Source organism: Nicotiana attenuata, unplaced genomic scaffold (genome assembly GCF_001879085.1).
Source record: "Nicotiana attenuata strain UT unplaced genomic scaffold, NIATTr2, whole genome shotgun sequence".
Taxonomy (NCBI): Eukaryota; Viridiplantae; Streptophyta; class Magnoliopsida; order Solanales; family Solanaceae; genus Nicotiana; species Nicotiana attenuata.
The window spans coordinates 224,892-248,421 of NW_017671121.1; the positions used below are offsets into that span (position 1 = coordinate 224,892).

Below are 23,530 nucleotides of genomic sequence, written 5' to 3' on the forward strand. Positions count from 1 at the left end.
TCAACCCCTGGTAGCTGCAATGCTGATAATGGTGCTGACTGTGACCATCTTTGCTACAGGTGAGAATGTGTCATGGTAGTCCATTCCTTCTTTTTGATTATAACCTTTAGCAACCAGCCTTGCCTTGTATCTTTCTATCTCTCCATTGGCCTTGTACTTGATCTTGTATACCCATTTAGAACCAATAGCTTGCTTCCCTGCTGGTAAGTCCATTATCTCCCAAGTATGATTATCTTCAAGAGCTTGGATCTCCTGTTGCATAGCTGTGACCCATCTGCTATCAGTGGAAGCCTGCTAAAAATTAGTCGGTTCAACTTCAGACAGGTATGCTTGATAACCTGCTGTGAGATTAGCATAAGTAAGGTTGTCGGTCAATGGATATAAGCATTAGCCAGAGAACTTGTTAGTAGTTTGGTAGTCTTTCAACCAAATTGGAGGTTTGGATGTCCTAGTAGTCTTCCTAGGCTTTTGATCATGTCTAGACACAGGTATGCTATTGTCAGGAGTAACATTGAGCTCTGGTTCAGTGTTTGGAACTAAGTCAGTTGAGGTATCTTGCTTATCATGATCAACCTCTGTTGCTTCTGTGTTTTGGGCTATATGATCAAGCTGTAGGACTTTTGCAGTAGGCATGTTGGTGTTTTCTGTGACTAGAATATTGTCTGTAGGTGGAATGTGAGGGTCTGTGGATGTAGGCAATGAGGGATCAGGGTGTGATGGTATAGAGGCTTGTGTAGGAAAGGGATCTTGTGGAATGGTCACACTTTCCTTAAAAGGAAAGATATGTTCTCTAAAACTAACATCCCTACTTACAAATATAGTCTTAGTTTCTAAGTCAAACACTCTGTACCCCTTTTGAACTTCTGAGTAACCTATGAGGACCGATCTTCTTGCTCTCTTTGCAAACTTGTCTCCTTTTGGTAAGTTGCTAGAGAAACATAAACAATCAAACACCTTTAAGTGATCAATAACAGGTGCTTTATCATACAAAACTTCATAAGGAGATTTTTCTTATAGTATGGATGTAGGCCACTTGTTGATCAGGTAAACAACTGTCTTGATGCAATCTCCCCAAAATCTACTAGGAACAGAACTCTGAAATTGCAATGCTCTAGCCACTTCAAGTATATGTCTGTGTTTCCTTTCCACCACCCCATTCTGTTGGTGTGTGTATGGGCAACTGCTTTGATGCACAATGCCTAAGGATGCTAACAGTGCATTACAGCTGGAATTAAAAAACTCTATTCCATTATCAAATCTCAATAATTTCACATTCATGTCAAATTGAGTCTTTACCATTATAAGAAAGTCTTTCAACACTGTTACAACTTCACATTTAGACCACAACAAACACACCCAGGTATATCTACTAAAGTCATCCACAATTGTAAGAAAATAATGTTTTCTATCATATGTAGGCAGCTTGTGAGGACCCCAAACATCAAGATGAATAAGCTGAAAAATACACTCAGTCTTGCTGCTACTGAGAGGAAATTTCAATCTACTTTGCTTGGCTAAAGGACATACTTCAGAGTTGTGTTGTAAACTATCCACTACTTTAATTTTCAAGGCAGAAGTGTGCTTCATTGCCATTATTGATGGATGCCTTGATGTGATGACCCAAAAAGTCATCTCGTGTTTTAGAATTTAAATATGTGTTCCGAGGCCGTAAAAACCTCCTTTTTTTCACCTACATTTGCGTGCACAGTCCGGGCATATATTCGGAAAGCCTTTGTGAAAATTTAAGAAAAATGCTAAGTTCTGCCTTTAAAATGGAATTAAGTTGACTTCGGTCAACATTTTAGGTAACGGACCCGGACCCGTGTTCCGACGGTCCCGTAGGGTCTGTAGTAAAATATGGGACTTGGGCGTATGCCTGGAATCGAATACTGAGGTCCCTAACCCAAGAAAATAATTTTTAAAGAAAATTGTTTGCTGGAAGATATAAAGACTTTTGGAAATGAAATGGTGTGTGTTCTTGATAGTAGCGCACCCGTATTTTGGTTCCGGAGCCCGGTACAGGTTTAAAATAATATTTAAGTCGAACCTGTGAAATTTGGTAAGAATCGGAGTTGATTTGATATAAATCGGACCCATAGTTGAGAAAATGGAAATTTCAATGTTCTTGAGAATTTTATGAATTTTGGTGCTAAATTAATAGTTGTTGATGTTATTTTAATGATTTGATTTCAGGAGCAAGTCCGTATGATATTTTTAGACTTACGTGCATGTTTGGTTTGGAGCCCCGGGGGCTCGGGTGAGTTTTGGATAGGCCGCGGGGTGATTTGGACTTAGGAAAATGCAGTTGTGCATCTGGTATTTTTGCACAGGCCTCTGATCTCGCAATTGCGAGATCAGGCTTCGCAATTGCGAATTAGTCAGGCCTGGGAAATGTGACCCCTGTGTCGCAAATGTGAACCAGGCCTGGGCAGGCCCTCATCGCAAATGCGAACTCTGGGCTGGAAAATGTGAAGGCCCTTACATCGCAAATGCGAAGATAGCAGGATTTCAAAGGGTTTGCAATTGCGAACCCCTGATCGCAATTGCGAAAACTACACTTGTTAAGTGGGATTTTAGACGGGATTTTCATATCATTCTTCAACATTTTAAAACCTAAACTCCTAAGGGCAATTTTTCAAGAGCAAGTTCTTCCCTAAATCATAGGTAAACGATTTCTAACTCATCTTCTTCAATCTATTTCATCTTTTTACATGATTTCACTTCAAAATCTACGGTTTTTCATGGGAAATTGGGTGTTCTTGGGTAGAAACTAGGATTTTCGAATTTTGGGGATTTGAACCTTGATTTGGGGTCCGATTTCAAAACTAATTGCATATTTGAGTTCGTGGGTGAATGAGTGATCGGGTTTTGGTTCGAACTTCGAGTTTTGACCAAGAGGGCCCAGGGCCGGGTTTTGACTTTTTGGGGAAATCATTGGGAAATCTATTTTCATGCATTAAAATTGGTTTATTTAGCATTTATTAATGTTATTAAGTAAATTATGACTAGATACAATCGGATTGGAAGTGGAACCGAGAGGTAAAGCGGTAATTGAGGCTTGATTTTTGTCCGTGGAATTGAGCTAAGTGTTTGGTCTAACCTTAGCTTGAGGGAATAGGAGTTGTGGTCTTAATTGCTACGTGTTAGTGTTGAGTACAATGTATAGGCATGGTGACGAGTATCTATACGTTGGTGTCAAGTATGCCCGTGAGTCTTATACCATGATTGTTGTGACTCTATTGTGTATTGTCCATGCTTAGGTTGATGATTATAAATGTTGAACATAATTCATGTTAAATCCTTGGTAATTGACCCTTTTTGAGTATTGGCTCAAGTTGGGATTTTTTTTGTGAAGTAACTATTGGAACGAAATTGGTTATAGCTGATTCCCTTGCCGGGATGTTATTGTTCATATTGTTGATTCTCTTGCCCGGAGGTTATTGTTTATATTTTTAATTCCCTTGCCGGGAGGTTATTGTTTATATTGTTGATTCCCTTGTCGGGATGTATTGTTTCTATTGTTTGAGTGAGGAAGAGTGTAAAGCACGAAGGGTGATGCCGTGCATGATATTGTGAGTGAGTGTTAAAGCACGAAGGGAGATGCCGTGCCAATATTGTGAGTGTTAATGCACGAAGGGTGATGTCATGCCATGATTATGAGAGTAAAAGCACGAAGGGTGATGCCGTGCCAATATTGTGAGAGTTAATGCATGAAGGGTGATGTCGTGCCGATTCTATTGATTCTTATGGTGAGGACGAGAGTAAAAGCACGAAGGGTGATGCCGTGCACGTGTTACTGTTTTCCTTATTCCTGTTGATATCATTATGGTGTTCTTTATGCTTCTCTACTGAATTTTCTGTTAAGTAGTTGATATTCCCCGCAACATGCTTCCCTTCCCCTCTTTATGTGTTATTTCCTGTTTTTATTATCCGTTGTATATGATTTAACTGCACGAGTTTATATGGTTGTCGTGTCCTAGCCTCGTCACTACTTCGCCGAGGTTAGGCTCGACACTTACCAGTACATGGGATTGGTTGTACTGATACTACACTCTGCACTTTCTGTGCAGATATCGGTGCTGGACCTCGTGACTAGATCGTGGGTTGTTGCCTTCAGTCCATAGGAGAGCCGAGGTAGATCTGTCGGCGTTCGCAAACCCTGGAGTCCCCTTCCTTATGTTTTGATATACTGTCTCTTTTCATTTCGAGAACAGTTGTACTTTTCTTCTGGACCAATGTTTGTAGACATTCGTAGATGTTCGTGAAATTGTGACACCAGATTCTTGGGTAGACATGTACTAGAGTATTGAGTTTGTTATAACACTTCCGCATTTTATATCTGCTTAGTTTTAGTTACTGTTTATATCTATTTGGGTTGATTGCTATTGTGTTAAAAATCATAGTAATTGGTTTGCCTAGCTTTCACGAGTAGGCGCCATCACGACTCCCGAGGGAGGGAAATTTGGGTCGTGACAAGTTGGTATCAGAGCACTAAGTTTCCTAGGTCTCACAATTCACGAACAAGCTAGGTAGAGTTTGAGGGATCGGTATGGAGACGTCTGTGCTTGTCCCCCAGGGGATATAGAGTTTAGGAAAACTTCACATCTATTCTTTCATTTCGTGCGACTTGATTTCTCAATGCTAATTGAACTTCTGCTCTGTTCTTTCGCAGATGGCGAGAACACGTGCTTCTTCATCCGCTGATCAGCAGCCCGAGCCCCCAGTGGCAGCTCCTACGAGGGGCAGAGGCCAACGCCGTGCTAGAGACCGAGGCAAAGGCAGGGCTCAGCCCAGAGCTCGAGCGGCAGCACCAGTGGCGGAGCCTCAGGTAGAGTTTGAGGAGGAGGTTCCGGCCCAGACAGCTCCAGCGGGACCAGCTCAGGTCCTAGAGGGGTTCATCGCTACCCCGGTACTCCAGGATGCTCTGGTCCGTCTAGTGGGCCTTATGGAGAGTGTCACTCAGGTAGGCATATTCCCTGTAGCACCAGCCGCCTCTCAGGTTGGAGGAGGAGCCCAGACTCCTGCTACTCGCACTCCAGAGCAGATGGCTCCCCAGTTTCAGACTCCAGCAGCTCAGCCAGTTGGGGTAGTTCAGCCGGGTGTTGTAGCACAGACCGGTGATGGAGCAACTATGTCTGCTGATGCCTTGTGGAGATTGGACAGGTTCACCAAGCTTTTTACTACTACATATGGCGGTACATCCTCAGAGGATCCCCAGGACTATTTGGACAGCTGTCATGAGGTTCTACGGAACATGGGGATAGTGGAGACCAATGGGGTCGACTTTGCTGCTTTTCGTCTGTCAGGTTCCGCCAAGACTTGGTGGAGGGGTTATTGTTTGGGTAGGCCAGCTGGGTCACCAGCTTTGACTTGGGATCAGTTCTCTCAGCTATTTCTGGAGAAGTTTCTTCCTATCACTCAGAGGGAGGACTATCGGAGGTAGTTTGAGCATCTCCAGCAGGGTTCTATGACCGTCACTCAGTACGAGACCAGATTTATTAACTTGGCCCGTCATGCTCTTCTTATACTTCCCACCGAGAGAGAGAGAGAGTGAAGAGGTTCATTGAAGGACTCGCTCAGCCTATTCGATTGCAGATGGCTAAGGAGACAGGGAGCGAGATTTCTTTTCAGGATGCGGCCAATGTGGCCTAGTGAGTTGAGATGGTTCTATCACAGGGGAGTGGTCAGGGGTCTGACTAGAGGCCTCGTCATTCGGGCAGATTCAGTGGTGCCTCATCTGGAGGCAGGGATTCTTTTGGTAGGGGCCATACTCCCAAGCCGTTTCATTCGGCACTTCAGGCTTCTCATTGTGCTCCAGGTGGCCGTGGTTCTCGTATGCAGTATTCGGATCAGCTACCTACAGTGCATCACCAGCTCCTATCAATGCACCTTCGATCCAGAGTTTTCAGGGTGGTTACTCAGGCCGTCAGGGTCAGCAGTCCCAGCAGCCGATGACTTGTTATACTTGTGGCGATCCGAGGCACATTGCTAGATTTTACCCTCGAGCAGTTCTCAGCATCAGGGTTCTCGTGCTATGGTTCAGGCACCGGGTGTTCCACAGCCTGCTCGGCCAGCTAGAGGTAGGGGTCAGGCGGTTAGAGGTGGAGGTCGAGGTGTTAGAGGTGGAGGTCAGGCCGCTAGAGGTGGAGGTCAGGCCGCTAGAGATGGAGGCCAGCTAGCAGGAGGCCATCCCGGGGATGTAGTTCAGAGTGGTAGGGCCCAGCCCTGATGTTATGCTTTCCCAGCCAGGCTTGAGACTGAGGCATCCGATGCCGTTATCACAGGTACGGTTTCAGTATGCACTAGAGATGCTTCGGTTTTGTTTGATCCAGGGTCTACATACTCCTATGTGTCATCTTATTTCACTACGTATTTGGTTGTGCCTCGTGATTCTTTGAGTGCTCCTGTATATGTTTCCACACCAGTAGGTGATTCCATTATTGTAGATCGTGTCTATCGCTCGTGTGTGGTTATTATTGGGGGTCTTGAGACCTGTGTAGATCTCTTACTTCTGGATATGGTTGATTTTAATGTCATATTGGGGATGGATTGGCTGTTACCTTATCATGCCATATCGGATTGTCACACCAAGACCGTGACCTTAGCCTTGCCGGGTTGCCTCGATTGGAGTGGAGAGGGATTCCTGGTCATTCTACCAGTAGGGTCGTTTCTTATATGAAGGCTCGGCGTATGGTCAAGAAGGGGTGTTTGGCTTACTTGGCATTTGTGCGTGATTCTAGTGTTGAGGTTCCTTCTATGGATTTCGTGCAAGTTGTTCGTGAGTTTCAAGAGGTATTTCTTGCAGACCTACCGGGGATGCCACCCGATAGTGATATCGACTTTTGCTTTGATTTGGCTCTGGGCACTCAGCCCATTTCTATTCTGCCATATCGTATGGCCCCGCCAGAGTTGAAGGAGTTGAAAGAACAGTTGCAGGACTTGCTTGATAAGGGCTTCACTAGACCTAGTGTCTCGCCCTGGGGTGCGCCAGTATTGTTTGTTAAGAAGAAGGATGGATCGATGAGAATGTGTATTGATTATCGGCAGTTGAACAAAGTCACCATCAAGAACAAGTATCCATTGCCGAGGATTGATGATTTGTTTGACCACCTTCAGGGTGCCAAAGTGTATTAGAAGATTGATGTGAGATCTGGCTACCATCAATTGAGGATTAGGGCATCCGATGTCCCTAAGTTAGTTTTTCGCACTCGGTACAAGCATTATGAGTTTCTAGTGATGTCATTTGGGTTGACAAATGCCCCAGCAGCATTCATAGATCTGATAAACCGAGTGTTCAGGCCGTATCTGGATTCCTTCGTGATCATCTTCATTGACGATATTTTGATCTACTCCCGCAGCCGAGAGGAGCATGAGCAACATCTTCGAGTCGTTCTTCAGACTCTCTAAGATAGTCAGTTGTATGCTAAGTTTTCGAAGTGCGTGTTTTGGTTGAGTTCAGTTGCATTCTTGGGCCACGTCATATCAGCAGAGGGTATTCAGGTGGATCCGAAGAAGATAGAGGCAGTCAAGAACTGGCCTCGACACATATCATCTACAGAGATCCGGAGTTTCTTGGGTTTGGCGGGTTATTATTGTCGGTTTATGGAGGGGTTTTCATCTATAGCAGCCCCGATGACCAGGTTGACCCAGAAGGGTGCCTAGTTCAAGTGGTCGGACGAGTTTGAGGCGAGCTTTCAGAAGCTCAAGGCAGCTTTGACTACGGCACCAGTGTTGGTTTTGCCCATAGGTTCAGGGCCATATACCATTTATTGTGACGCATCTCGTATTGGACTTGGTGCGGTGTTGATGCAGAATGGAAAGGTTATTGCATATGTTTCACGATAGTTGAAGATTCACGAGAAGAATCATCAAGTTCATGATTTGGATCTAGCAGCCATTATTCACACGCTGAAGATCTGGAGGCACTACTTATATGGCGTGTCATATGAGGTGTTCATGGATTATAAGAGTTTGCAGTATTTGTTCAAGCAGAAAGAGCTCAATTTGAGGCAGAGAAGGTGGTTGGAGCTACTAAAAGACTATGATATCCCATCTTATATCATCCGGGGAAGGCCAATGTAGTGGCCGACGCTTTGAGTAGGAAGTCAGCCAGTATGGGCAGCCTTGCGTATATTCCGGTCGGTGAGAGACCGCTTGCTTTGGATGTTCAGGCTTTAGCCAATCAGTTCGTGAGGTTGGATGTTTTTGAGCCCAGTCGTGTTCTAGCTTGCACAGTCGCCCGGTCTTCATTATTTGAGTGTATCAGGGATCGGCAGTATGATGACCCTCATTTGCTTGTCCTTAGGGACACAGTGCGGCACGGTTGTGCCAAGCAGGTTACAGTTGGTGATGATGGAGTTTTGAGGATGCAAGGACGAGTTTGTGTGCCTAATGTGGATGGACTTCGAGAGTTGATTCTAGAGGAGGCCCATAGTTCCCGGTACTCTATTCATCCGGATGCCGCTAAGATGTATTAGGACTTTCGGCAACATTATTGGTGGAGGAGGATGAAGAAGGATATTGTTGCCTACGTAGCTCGGTGTTTGAATTGTCAACAGGTAAAGTACGAGCATCAGAGACCTAGTGGTTTGCTTTAGAAGATTGAGATTCCTGAGTGGAAGTGGAAGCGTATCACTATGGACTTCGTTGTTGGAATCCCACGGACTCAGAGGAAGTTCGACGTGATATGGGTTATTGTTGATAGGTTGACCAAGTCAGCGCATTTCATTCCTGTGGCAGTCTCCTATTCTTAAGAGAGGTTAGCTGAGATCTATATCCGGGAGATTGTTCGTCTTCAGGGTGTGCCCGTGTCTATTATTTCTGACCGAGGTATGCATTTTACCTCGCATTTTTGGAGGGCAGTTCAGCGTGAGTTGGGTACTCGGGTCGAGTTTAGCACAGCATTTCATCCTCAGATGGACGGACAGTTCGAGCATACTATTCAGATTTTGGAGGATATGCTCCGAGCATGTGTTATTGACTTTGGAGGTTCGTGGGATCAGTTCTTGCCATTAGCGGAGCTTGCCTACAACAACAACTATCAGTCGAGCATCCAGATGGCTCCCAATGAGGAATTATATGGTAGACGATGTCGATCGCCAGTTGGGTGGTTTGAGCCGGGGGAGGCTCGGTTGTTGGGTACGGATTTGGTACAGGATCCCTTGGACAAGGTTAAGATAATTCAGGATAGGCTTCGTACAGCTCAGTCCAAGCAAAAGAGTTATGCCGACCGTAAGGTTCTCGATGTGGCGTTCATTGTCGGAGAGCGAGTATTGCTTCGGGTGTCGCCCGTGAAGGGCGTGATGAGATTTGGAAAGAAGGGCAAGCTAAGCCCTAGGTTTATCGGTCCTTTTGAGATTCTTGATCGAGTGGGATAGGTGGCTTACAGACTTGCGTTGTCGCCGAGTTTATCAGCTGTGCATCCAGTATTTCATGTGTCCATGCTTCGAAAGTATCACGACGATCCATCCCACGTGTTAGACTTCAGCACTGTCCAGTTGGACAAGGACTTGACCTACGAGGAGGAGCCGGTAGCTATTCTAGACCTACTGGTTCGCCAGTTGAGATCGAAGAATTTCCCTTCAGTTCGTGTGTAGTGGAGAGGTCGGCCTGTTGAGGCAGCGACCTAGGAGTCCGAGTCCGATATGCGGAGCCGATATCCCCATCATTTCCCCGACTCAGGTACTTTTCTATGTCAGTTCAAGGACGAACGGTTGTTTTAGAGGTGGAGAATGTGATGACCCAATAGGTCATCTCGTGTTTTAGAAGTCAAATATGTGTTCCGAGGCCTTAAAACCTCTTTTTGTTTCACCTCGGTTTGCGTGCGCAGTTTGGGCATATATCCGGAAAGCCCTTATGTGAAAGTTTGAGAAAAATGCTAAGTTTTGCCTTTAAAATGGAATTAAGTTGACTTTGGTCAGCATTTTGGGTAAATGGACCCGGACCCGTGTTCCGACGGTCCCCTAGGGTCCGTAGTAAAATATGGGACTTGGGCGTATGCCCGGAATCGAATTCTGAGGTCCCTAACCCGAGAAAAGAATTTTTAAAGAAAATTGTTTGCTGTAAAATATAACGACTTTTGGAAATGAAATGGTGTGTGTTCTTGATAGTAGCGGGCCCGTATTTTGGTTCCGGAGCCCGGTACAAGTTTAAAATAATATTTAAGTCGAACCTGTGAAATTTGGTAAGAATCGGAGTTGATTTGATATAAATCGGACCCATAGTTGAGAAAATGGAAATTTCAATGTTCTTGAGAATTTTATGAATTTTGGTGCTAAATTCATAGTTGTTGATGTTAATTTAATGATTTGATTGCACGAGCAAGTCCGTATGATATTTTTAGACTTGCGTGCATGTTTAGTTTGGAGCCCCGGGGGCACGGGTGAGTTTTGGATAGGCCACGGGGTGATTTGGACTTAGGAAAATGCAGCTGTGCATCTGGTATTTTTGCACAGGCCTCTGATCTCGCAATTGCGAGATCAGGCTTCGCAATTGCGAAGTGGTCAGGCCTGGGAAATGCGACCCCTGTGTCGTAAATGCTAACCAGGCTTGGGTAGGCCCTCATCGCAAATGCGAACTCTAGGCTGGAAAATGCGAGGGGCCCTTACATCGGAAATGTGACGTTTTCTTCGCAAATGCGAAGATAGCAGGATTTCAAATGGTTCACAATTGCGAATCCCTGGTCGCAACTGCGATAACTGCACCTGGTAAGTGGGGTTTCAGACGGGATTTTCATATCATTCTTCAAAATTTTAAAACCTAAACTCCTAAGGGCGATTTTTCAATAGCAAGTTCTTCCATAAATCATAGGTAAATGATTTCTGACTCATCTTCTTCAATCTATTTCATCTTTTTACATGATTTCACTTCAAAATCTAGGGTTTTTCATGGGAAATTGGGTGTTCTTGGGTAGAAATTAGGATTTTTGAATTTTGGGGATTTGGACCTCGATTTGGGGTCTGATTTCAAAACTAATTGCATATTTGAGTTCGTGGGTGAATGGGTGATCGGATTTTGGTTCGAACCTCGAGTTTTGACCAAGCGGGCCCGGGGTCGAGTTTTGATTTTTTGGGGAAATCATTGGGAAATCTATTTGTATGCATTAGAATTGGTTTATTGAGCATTTATTGATGTTATTATGTAAATTATGACTAGATACAATCGAATTGGAAGTGGAACCGAGAGGTAAAGCGGTAATTGAGGCTTGATTTTTGTCCGTGGAATTGAGGTAAGTGTTTGGTCTACCCTTAGCTTGAGAGAATAGGAGTTGTGGTCTTAATTTCTACGTGTTAGTCTTGAGTACAATGTATAGGAATGGTGACGAGTATCTATACGTTGGTGTCAAGCATGCCCGCGAGTCTAATACCATGATTGTTGTGACTCTATTGTGTATTGTCCATGCTTAGGTTGATGCTTATAAATGTTGAACATAATTCATGTTAAATCCTTGGTAATTGACCATTGTTGAGTATTGGCTCAAGTTGGGATTTGTTTTGTGAAGTAACTGTTGGAACGGAATTGGTTATAGCTGATTCCCTTGTCGTGATGTTATTGTTCATATTGTTGATTCCCTTGTCGCAGGTTATTGTTTATATTGTTGATTCCCTTGCTGGGAGGTTATTGTTTATAGGGAGAAGGTCCAAAATTCTCCCTCTACTATGGTATATAGTTTAAGTTTATCCCCCGTTATACTTTTCGTTCAGATCCACCTACCGTTAACAAACTTTCTAGAATTACCCTTAACCCTAATGTCCCTCCACCGTGGCACCCAATCCCTCTATTAATTTGTCCACATCAGCTGCCATATCAGCAAGTCCCACGTTAAAATTAACCTTATCATCACACACCAGACTCCATGACCTTCATCTTCCTCTTTCAATCCAAAACAAATTCACCATTAAAGTAACATCCATTTTCAACCACCAAAGAATATCATCTGGTTTCTGCTCTCGAAAATAAAAAGAATCACCTTCATCCGCCCATGAGTTTTTAGCCATTATCCATTTTCCCCCACTTTGAGATAAAACAAACAAATTATTAACCCGAATTTTCTTTGACTTAGTTCAGTAGCCGCACCATTTTTTTCTTGTCCAAAACTCGATTTAATCTGAACCAAATCAATCCAAATGCTCTCAAAATTTAGAGACAAGTTCTTCTACTCAATACCAAGTATACTTGACAATACCTAAAATTGATTTCAAACATAAAAATTTGAGTTCTATTCAAACCCACTTCAAAACTTCAAAGCTGCTCAATAATGGTGGTTTCAATTTCTTGCTCTAATCCGTTTCCCAATAATAATCAAGCATTAGGAACAATTTAGCCCCTCAATTCCAGCTTCAAATCACACAGAGAACCTCCAAATCTTCTATGAAGCTCATATTTTAAAACTGATATAGTGAAAATGTCGAAGAACTAAATGTCAAGTAAACTTGATTTTTTTTCCAGATTCTTTGTCAATTCAGTTTCACAGAAACAAATAACGATTGAATCTTGCTACACCCACATTTTTCCCTCAATAAAACTTCAAAGATCCATTTAATAACTCAAAACTTTAGATGGCTTTCCGTGAAATCAGATCTGGTTTTTGAGATATTAGGAATAGAGATGGCTTTCCTTTGAGAATTTTGGTCGCCGAAGAAGAACAAGAAACGTGAAAAGAGGGGGAAAAGTGAAAGATAGAAAAAAAAGAGTAGAAAATATTTTTCTGTGACTTTTAGTGTGTGGGACCTGCTGACTTGGCAGCTAACATGGACAAATTAATAGAGGGATTGGGTGCCATGGTGGAGGGACGTTAGGGTTAAGGGAAATTCTAAAAAGTTTGTTAACGGTAGGGGTGGATCTGAACGAAAAGTATAACGGGGGACAAACTTAAACTATATACCATAGTAGAGGGACAATTTTGGACCTTTTCCCTTGTTTATATTGTTGATTCCCTTGCTGGGGCGTATTGTTTCTATTGTTTGAGTGAGGAAGAGTGTAAAGCACGAAGGGTGATGTCATGCATGATATTGTGAGTGAGTGTTAAAGCACGAAGGGTGATGTCGCGCCAATATTGTGACTTTTAATGCACGAAGGGTGATGTCGTGCCATGATTATGAGAGTAAAATTACGAAGGGTGATGCCGTGCCAATATTGTGAGAGTTAATGCACGAAGGGTGATGCCGTGCCATGATTATGAGAGTTAATGCACGAAGGGTGATGCCGTGCCGATTCTGTTGATTCTTATGGTGAGGATGAGAGTAAAAGCACGAAGGGTGATGCCGTGCACGTGTTACTGTTTTCCTTATTCCTGTTGATATCATTATGGTGTTCTTTATGCTTATCTACTGAATTTTCTATTAAGTAGTTGATATTCCCCGCAACACGCTTCCCTTCCCCTCTTTATCTATTATTTCCTGTTTTTATTATCCGTTGTATATGATTTAACTGCACAGGTTTATATGGTTGTCGTGTCCTAGCCTCGTCATCACTTCGCCGAGGTAAGGCTCGACACTTACCAGTACATGGGGTCGGTTGTACTGATTCTGCACTCTGCACTTTCTGTGCAGATTTTGGTGCTGGACCTTGTGAGGGTTGTTGCCTTCAGCCCATAGGAGACCCGAGGTAGATCCGGCGTTCGCAGACCCCGGAGTCCCCTTCCTTATGTTTTGATATACTGTCTCTTTTCATTTTGAGAACATTTGTACTTTTCTTTCTAGACCAGTGTTTGTTGACATTCGTAGATGTTCGTGAAATTGTAACACCAGATTCTTGGGTAGACATGTACTGGAGTATTGATTTTGTTATAACACTTCCGCGTTTTATATCTGCTTAGTTTTAGTTATTGTTTATATCTATTTGGGTTGATTGCTATTGTGTTAAAAATCATAGTAATTAGCTTGCCTTGCTTTCACGAGTAGGCGCCATCACGACTCCCGAGGGAGGAAAATCCGGGTCGTGACACCTAATCTCATATGCCAAAGACTGCACTCATCAGTGTCCTTGGTAGCCAATGCTGCTACAGGCTTGTCTCTCCATTTGAGAATATAAAGTCCATAGTTCTCTCTACCAATCCCCATCACCTTCCCATTGTAAAGACCCTGCAATACACAAAAGTCAGGGAAGAATAGAGCACAACACAGTAGCTCCTTGGTCAATTTGGAGACTAACAATAGATTGAACTTAAAATCTGGAACATATAACACATCCTTTATTCATATCCCTGTAGTATAGAAGTACTTCCTTTGTGTGTTACTGAAGATTTGCTACCTATTGGAACCTGCACTTTATGATTCCTGTGTTGCTCAATGTTCTCTATATTAGATAAGGTGTCTTTATGACATGCGATATGGTGAGATGCTCCTGTATCTACTACCCATTCACACAAAGATGCATCAGACAACAATGTGGTTATACCTGCCATTAGTGTATGACAATCACCTGCAAGTGTTTTGTTCAGAAGCTCCAGTATCTGCTTGTATTGACCTTCAGTGAACAGTTGTCCCACCTGTTGGCCTTGAGAAGAGCTTGTAGTTTCTTCTGTCATCATGTTAGCATAAGCTCTGTTTCCTTGTTCTTGTTGTTTCTTCTTGCTCTTGAAGTCAGGAGGATATCCTATAATTTTGTAGCAATTTACCTTGAGGTGTCCTTTATATCCATAGTGTTCACAAACAATCCAAATCTTCTTATTCTTATATCCTTGATTCTGTCCTGCCATCATAGTTAAAGGTTCCCTACTTACCTCAAGCACACTTAGTTCACGTTGGCTTTCTTCTTGAATGACCAAAGCATAAGCCTGATTTACATTCAATACTGATGTCTTAAGCAATATCTGACTTCTCACCTGACTATAGCTTTCATTAATCCCAACTAGGAACTGTAACAAACGCAAATTCTTAAATTGCTCAATGAAAGGCCTAGTTTCTTCACAATCACAACCAGGCGCTGGAACCAGTAGGTCAATTTCATCCCAGAGATCTTTCATTTTCGTATAATATGATGTTACAGAATCAGTACCTTGCTTTAATGATCCAATTTGTATCCACAAAAGGTAAAAACGAGTGAGATTAGATTTATCAAACCTCTCTTTGAACTCGTTCCACACTGTTTTTGCATACGAAGCATAAATGATACTGGGCTGTAACTCTGTAGATACTGTACGTCCTATCCATGAAAGCACAATCGCGTTACATCTTTCCCATTGATTCGCCAATTCTCCTTTGTAAGAGCTTTTCAAGCAAGTTCCTTCTATGAAACCCAGCTTGTTTTTCACCAAAAGTGCCATCCGCATCGATCTACTCCACAAACCATAGTTTTAGGTCCGGTGAGCTTGATATCGTGCAGAGTAACTCCAGGCGTATCTGTAGCTGCTAAAAACAAAGGATGATTGTGATCAATTTGAAGACTTCCCATTTTTGCCATGACTGATGAAATTGAAGCTTCTAATCAGTGTTCGATGTTCAGATCTTGTAGAATTTCAACTCGATTACAATAACCCGCTCTGATACCATGATAGAATTTGAATTGCATGTAAAGTTTGAACCTTAGATTCTAGAGAATTCAGAGAAGAAGAAGAGGAAGGAAGAAGAAGAATTTTATTTCATTTTTGGTTAAGCTCTGTTACAAGACTCAAAATAGTATTTAACAAAATTAACTGACTATTGCATGCTTCTCACATGTGTGTGTGTATTGACTAAAATGCCCTCACTTAACTAGCTTAATTCTCAATAGAGTCGAGGGTCAATTGGAAACAACCTCTCTATCTCCAAAAGGTAGGGGCAAAAGTTGCGTACACACTATCATTTCCACTATGTGGGATTATACTGCGTTTGTTGTTGTTGTTGTTGTTGTTGTCGTCGTCGAAAAGGCAAATATTTATAATATCTTTCTAGCTCTAAGAATCTTTTGGAAAAGAAAAAGTTTGTAGCACATTACTTTGCTAAGGTAATATTTTCAAAAGAAAAAAAACTGACTCAAATAAAATCAAAGAAGAAGAGCCTCAAATTCAGTCGTCGTTGTCGTCACCTAATAGGACTATCGAATTTAGAAGAGATGCAGTGAACTGAAAAAGAATTTACTAAATTGAAGGGAGGCAAAAGAGTTTGCTACTCTATTTGTGGAGGCCGGAGGGGGACGCTAATGACTATTCAGACTTTTGAATGAGCCGAAAATTTTAAAAAGATTAAGGCTAATTAAATATTAAGTGTACTATTATGTAGAAGTATCAAACTATACTTGAATTCAGCAAAGATTATTTAAAAAATGGGTTGACTACTAAGTAATTAAACAATCATTGAATTCAAAAAAAGTAGAAGTAAAATAGAATCATATAAGTTGTAGGAGACATGATTCAAACTTGGGCCATCAAGGAAGTGAAGGCACTTGGAGCATTATAATTAACCAATGCTTTTGTCCAGCTTTTCTGTTTTGGGGCACACTTAAAATATTTAAGGGGTACTCATTGTTTATACATACAGATATAAAAAATATATATACAGTATTTTGTAAAGGTTAACGGGTTCCGGTGATCCCCCACCTCCCTACGTAGGTCTACCTCTGCTCAAAAATTCTCCTGAACTTTATTGCCCTTCATATTTAAACCCCTCGTTGCTTACCTAGCATAACATGTGTAATAACTCGTTTGAGAGCGCGTGACAGCTGAAAAAACCCACCAAAATGTCCTATCTGACCTTATGTAATGGCTAATTAGCCTAACCCTATTTCAACTATATTTTTTATACACAAATATTTTCCTTATTTTCTTTATATCTACCTTTCTTCCTTATTTTTTCACCATTCTTCCTCATTTGTTCACCTTTATTTTTTATTTTTCACATTCTTCATCATCTTTTTTTTTTAGTTCTCCGTATGGGTTCCCTCTGATTTTTTTTTGCCGCACCACGACCTCGGGAGGTGAAATCGGCATACGACATCCGAAGGCTCATGCGAACCAACGTCCATACTTACACCTCTTATTATAACCTGGGCCGACTAAGCCTACCATTATGATATCAAGATTAATAAATATTCATAATTAACCGTGGAAGAAACCTTACCGTTGAAAATGTATACATATACGTACATCCGTTGTTACAGAGTCATAACCATATTCACATATTGGCCGAATACTATTGGTCTATAAGTCTCTAAGAGTACCTTAATATACAACTTTGTCAGGACAGGGCCCCACTATACCCAGTAACAGTGGAAACATACACTTTGGTACCTATCAACTTCTGTACAGCTACTCCGAAGAAGTAGAGTGCAACAACTAACCGCTGAAACGAGTACCCTACCGGGAGGGATGTCACCGTATCTATCTATACCTGTGGACATAACATAGTGCCCAAAGAAAAGAGGCGTCATTGCGAAAGAGGTATTGAGTATGCAGAGATGATAATGTACATGTAAACCAAAGAAATAACATAAGAGCTATGAGTACACAACTTGAACCTGAATACTGAAGACAAGCCACCGAGGACGTACACTGTGGTAGCCTCGAATCATAAATGCATGCAACTCTTATAAAATAAAGTCACTATTTGGGGCATGTTATCCATATCATACCTGGCCTCGTGGAGGGCTCTATAAGATTCTACATGTTCATCACCTCGTACCTGGCCTCGGGAGGCTTTGGTAACCCATTATCTTGTACTCGGCCACACAAGACTCAGTAGTGCCTCGTACTACGTCATTCCTTACCCAGCCACACAAAGGCTAGATAATGCCTCATATTACATTATTCCGTACCCGGCCACACAAGGACTCGATAATGTAAATAGGTAAATATGTGTATAAAAATGCAATGCAAGTTTAACTTCCACATATTTCAAGATTATACTTAGAATGGACTACATTTTATATCACGATACCATCCGAAAAGACCACCAACTTAAAAGAAAGTACTACCAGTGACGAATGAATAAGAACATGAGTATCAACAAAAGCTTAGAACCTATCAGTCTTGTAACAAGAGGATTTTCCAGAAGAAAACGCTTATATCAAGACATGCGAATGAAAGAAAGTTGCGTTGCATACTTTTTTAAAAAACTAGCTACGCTTCCTGAGTTTTTACACTTCCTATGACAATGATTTTCTATTTCCAAAGAACCTCGGAAATTGGCATAGCGCAAAGAAGGATGATGCAAAATGATCACGAGATCTTCACTTTAATTTTCCACCAACTATGCCTTTGATTCTAGCCTTCAATCGTTTAGGAGATCCTAGATAATATGGGAGCGTTTTAGCCTTTTAAGGAGAGCTTAAAGCTGGCGATATCCTCTAGAATAATAAGAGAAAAAGCTATACTGACTTTTTATACCAAGTCTAGAAACTCCACCGACTCAAGTGTCAAACTGGTCGCCCCGCCCCGACCACTGTGTCCGGTGGGACAGCTGGCGCAATTCTGGCAAAGCAGTATCACACCTTTGTCCCCATAACGCGCCATCGACCAATTGATTGCGCCAAAATCTCGTTAATCTTCAACTTTACATGTGTGGTAAGGTGTGAGGTGTAACATTTTCTCCCTCTTTTGTTTCCTGTAAAATGATTTATTCTCTTTCTTGTTTTAATCTTCTTTCATATCATATACATATTGTTGAAAGAACACTCATTTAAATCTTCTTATTAAATCCAACACCTTGTAGATAATAAAGTTGAATTTGTTGAACCTTGTTTACGTAATTTAGAATTAGAGAATGTAGTTCTGGCTGATTGATTTTTTATTTGAGAAATTTTATTTTATGCAATTTTGTTTATGTGATATAAGATGATTTTTAATAAATGCAGCACTATATTCCTTCATTTATTTTTTATTATACTGCAAAGTGAATATAAATAAAGACTTATTCAACTGGAGTCTATAGCATAAAGCACAATCATAATTAAACCTAAAATTAACATATTACATTGAATACTATTTTACCTAAAAGTCCTACAATTAGTTAGTCATCCGAGAGCAATACATTGTGAATAAACTACAAAAATAACTTAGTACAAACAATAGGTTAATATAGTTAGACGCACTTCTAAGAATTCAATATGGGGTTTTAATATATAGGACAATATAGTTCAGGGGGTTTTAGGAATACCAGACAGTTTAAGTAGATAACTGATAAAAAAATTATAGTTTAATGGGATTTTAGGCTGAGTTAAATAGCCACATTGAGTGTCAGATGGCACGTTTTCAGATGATTAGGAGCGTGTATTAGACGCATCTCTAAGAATGCAATGAGGAAGTTTTAATAAGAAGGGCAATATATATAATTCAAGGGATTTTTGGGGACATCAAATAATTTAAATAGAAAACTGATAAAAGTATAATAGTTTAGGAAGATTTTAGGGTATTAACTCCTCTTTCTACCTTTATATACTAGCTTTTTATTTTGTCTCTTACAGCGATTATGCATTCATATGGTATGAAGCTAAGTCAGATGTAGAGCACAGATTGTCAGCTGATAACTATGTTGTCACACTGTCTTCATCTTCTGCTATTGACTATCGTCGTTATTTAGGATGCTCTATATTTAATAATTTCAACTAACACAATATTCTTAAAGATGTATTTGAAGTTTTAAAAGGTGACTACAAACGTTTGCAAAGCCTTGATCTGAAACTTATTTCTGAAGTTGCCATCAAAATTAATTCATAGCTCATTGTAATAGCTGAATTCATAATTAAATATTTATGCATATTAATAAATTTTTTAATACAAATATAAGATCTAATCAATAGTTATTGAATTCGTACGCACCCATAAATAATACACTAGCTTCGCCCGTAATATATCAAGTAATTGATATTTCTAGAAAAGACAAAGGGAAATGTCTTTTTCGTTCCTTCAAAGGGAAAATGAGGATAGGATCCTACTAGTTAATAACATTATTGTGAGGCCATACGCGACAAATAAGAAGGATAGAGACAGGGTAATGAGAAAAGAGAATGAAGAAATAAGTTGGAAATGGTCCTAGCACCCCCTACTTGTTATAATAAATTCTCATCTATAAGATATTCGAAGAATATTTTTGTACCAAATCCTCATCTATCATTACAAAAAGGTAATGAGTTCAGAAATATTTCGTATTCGTTAACTTAAAATTTTGAATTCTCCTCTATATTACTCGATGTTCGTTAATTAATTCAATATTAAAGAATGCTTCGTTTAAAGCTTCTCAATAAAATTCTCAATTCAACAAATTAATTTTCAACCTAAGGAGAGTTGTTCTAATTAATTAAACATTCATCAATCTCGCCACCAAATTCAATTGCTACGCACAGGTGATCCATAAATGCAAAAGCACGGAAAGACTTGTTAAAATAATGCCAAAGTTAGGAGGAAGGAATTAAAAACCAATAAATTGAATTACACTCTGCCAAACCAAATCACCACCTTTCAACAACCTCTTTTACCTATCATTCAATTATGGTGACATTCTTTAAACCTTGAAATCCCATCCTTAAAATACCTATATATTCTTTTGGCCAACAATATGGTCCATCCGGTGGCATTAGGATCCCATTTACCTATATATTTATAATATGCAAAGAAGGAGATTGTTGGCATATTATAAGTTTGAGCAACAAAAAAAAAAAGGAAATTCTTCAACAGTGGATAAGTGGAACTGTAAGGGATATTTAATATACATATGGATAAAAAGAAATACAGCAACAACAACATACCCAGTATAATCTCACTAGTGGGGTCTGGGGAGAGTAGAGTGTACACAAACCTTACCACTATCCCGAAAAGGGTAGAGATGCTGTTTTCGGGAGACTCTCGGCATATTGATAAAAAGAAATATATATATATATATATATATATATATATATATATATATATATATATAAAATTCTTAACAGGTTAATGGTTTATCCGATAAGAAAATTGAATAATCTGCCCCCAAACCAATAAGCCGTTAATAATAAAATTTCAATCCGTTCCCCATCCGTTAAACCGATAACCAATACAATAAGTCATTAAGCCATTTTTTCGATTTCGGTTCGTTTTTGAACACCCCTACTTATTTGTGCCTCATCACGGAACGAATGTTAACATATATACATATTCTTAATAAAATTTTCTTTTAATTTCTAACATGGTCACAAACAATTCAAGCGTACACACATGCACCCACTGCAAATATGTTAAAGACAACCACTGCTTATATGCTGGATCTGCTTTTTTCTGCAGTTGCACTTCTTACGCAGGGGCGAAGCTATATGAAGGCAGAAAACTAGAATGAAAAGTCTATATATTTGATGAGCCTCCAATGGAGTTTATATACAAAGGAAGTAACCAATTGTGCTTAGCTAACTCCTAGAAGGTAGGAAAACATAACCAGTACAAAAAATAAAATAACTGTAAAAGCTAAAATCCAGTGGATACTAAACTGTAGCCTAAAGTTACTGAACAAAGACCCATTCAAACCTAATAGCAGTAGCACATGCGCTATTACGCCCCCTCAAGTTAGGCGTGAAGATACAACGCCTAACTTGGGAAGCATGCGTTGGAAGGCCGGCTTGGACAATGGTTTGGTGAGTGGATCTGCTAGTTGATCAGCGGAGTGGATATGCGATATGCGGACTAGGCCACTGCGGACTTGATTACGAACAAAGTGAAGATCAACCTCAAGGTGCTTCATTTTTGTATGATGTACTGGATTCTCGGCAAAGTAAGTGACCCCAAGGTTATCACAAAGTATTGTAGGAGCAGCAGAGAGTGTCACATGATGATCTTTGAGCAAGTGTGTGATCCAGTTTGTTTCAGACAAGGCAGAAGCGACGGCACGATACTCTGCCTCAGTGGAGGAGCGAGAGACAGTAGGTTGCTTACGAGAACACCAGGAGATAGGCGTCATGCCTAGATAAACAATGTAACCTGAGATGGAGCGGCGATCATTGATATCACCTGCCCAATCGGCATCAGCATATGTATACAGAGCAGTTGAAGGTTGAGGGGAAATACGAATACCATGCTGGGATGTTTCTTTAAGATACCGAAGGATCCGTTTAACTGCCTTCCAATGAACCACGAAGGGAGAGTTGAACTGTGTAAGCTTGTTTACTGAATAGGTGATGTCAGGTCGGGTAAACGAAAGGTACTGAAGCTTACCAAGCACAGATCTGTACTCTTTGCCATCAGTTTTAGGTGCTCCGTCATCAAGCAGTAGTTTCGTGGACGTGCTCATGGGTGACTGAAGACCTTTGTAGTCTTGCATCTGAGTGTCATGTAACACCTCCTGTATATACTTAGATTGACTGAGAAACAAACCGTCGGCATCCCTGTATACCTCAATGCCCAAGAAATAGTGCAGTAAACCAAGATACTTTAGAGAAAACTTTTTCGAAAGAGAGCTAATTACATGTTGAATGAGTGTTTCATTACTCCCCGTGAGTATGAGGTCATCCACATATATTAGAACATAAATAGTAACTCTCGGATTGTGCATAACAAAAAGAGAATTATCACACTGCGACATTTGGAACCCCATTTGAATCAACGAATCAGTGAGTGCATCGTACCAGGCCTTAGGAGCATGTCGAAGTCTATAAATGGCCTTCTTGAGATGGCAAACATAGTCGGGATGATCCAGATTTTCATAGCCGGTAGGTTGTGACATATATACATCTTCATGAAGCTTCCCATGAAGAAATGCATTGTTGACATCTATCTGATGTAATGCCCAATTATTATGTACAACAAGAGTGAGTACTGTCCGAATGGTGGTGGGTTTAACAACCGGACTAAATGTCTTGTGAAAATCAACCCCAGGCCTTTGGGTGAATCCTTTTGCAACTAAACGTGCTTTGTACCTATCAATGGATCCATCAGAGTTAGTTTTAATTCGAAACAACCACTTATAATGGACAACGTTGTTGGGTTTTGGATGTGTTTAATTAATATATTAAATACTTAAAAGAGGGTGAATGGGAAATGGAGGGAAATAAAATTTTTGAGTGAAATTTTAAGTTACCCCCCCCCCCGTCCCCGTTGGACAAAGTGGGCTATTCGTCCCATAGTTGGAAGAGGTAAGTTAGGTTTTTATGGGTATATAAGCAATTGCTTCTTCTTCTAGCTACTTAAAGAGTTGAGAAGAAGGCAAGCCTCGCGCCGCCGTCGTCATCGCTCGCTCGGCTCGGCTTCGGCTTCGAATTTGTCAAATGATTGATTAATTTTTTGGACCAAATTTATTGTTAATAGTAAATATTAACGAAATGCTATTAAATATTCGTTTTAATAACAGAATATTAATATTAATATTAAAATCCAACGGAATATTAAACGTTTTCCGTTATACGTTTTCAGTTTTTCAGTTGTGTAACTGAAAATTAACCTCCCTCTTCAATTCCCGATTTATTATTATTAGCCATTTATGTTATGACTAGTTTATGCGTAGTGGCCGGGTTTTGCATAAACAGCCATTCTGAAGAGTTGCACCTTTCTTTAGTTTCAGCCCAACATTGGCTATAAATTACAAGTCCATTCTCTTCAGTACTTTTCTTAGTACGAGTTTTTTGAGTTCTCCTCCTTCCTTCTGCATAGCTTTTAACT

General features: G+C 40.7%; 1 protein-coding gene across 1 annotated transcript; it reads right to left on the bottom strand.

The window, feature by feature from the left end:
• LOC109206058 lies at positions 1 to 15,271 on the bottom strand. The gene is made up of 5 exons (XM_019368827.1): positions 14,261 to 15,271; positions 13,960 to 14,081; positions 1,034 to 1,225; positions 487 to 928; positions 1 to 291 (listed from the first exon to the last, which is right to left on the bottom strand). Exons 1-5 carry the CDS (start codon positions 15,269 to 15,271, stop codon positions 1 to 3), a joined length of 2,058 nt encoding a protein of 685 aa, XP_019224372.1.
• Between the last annotated feature and the right edge of the window lie 8,259 nt (positions 15,272 to 23,530).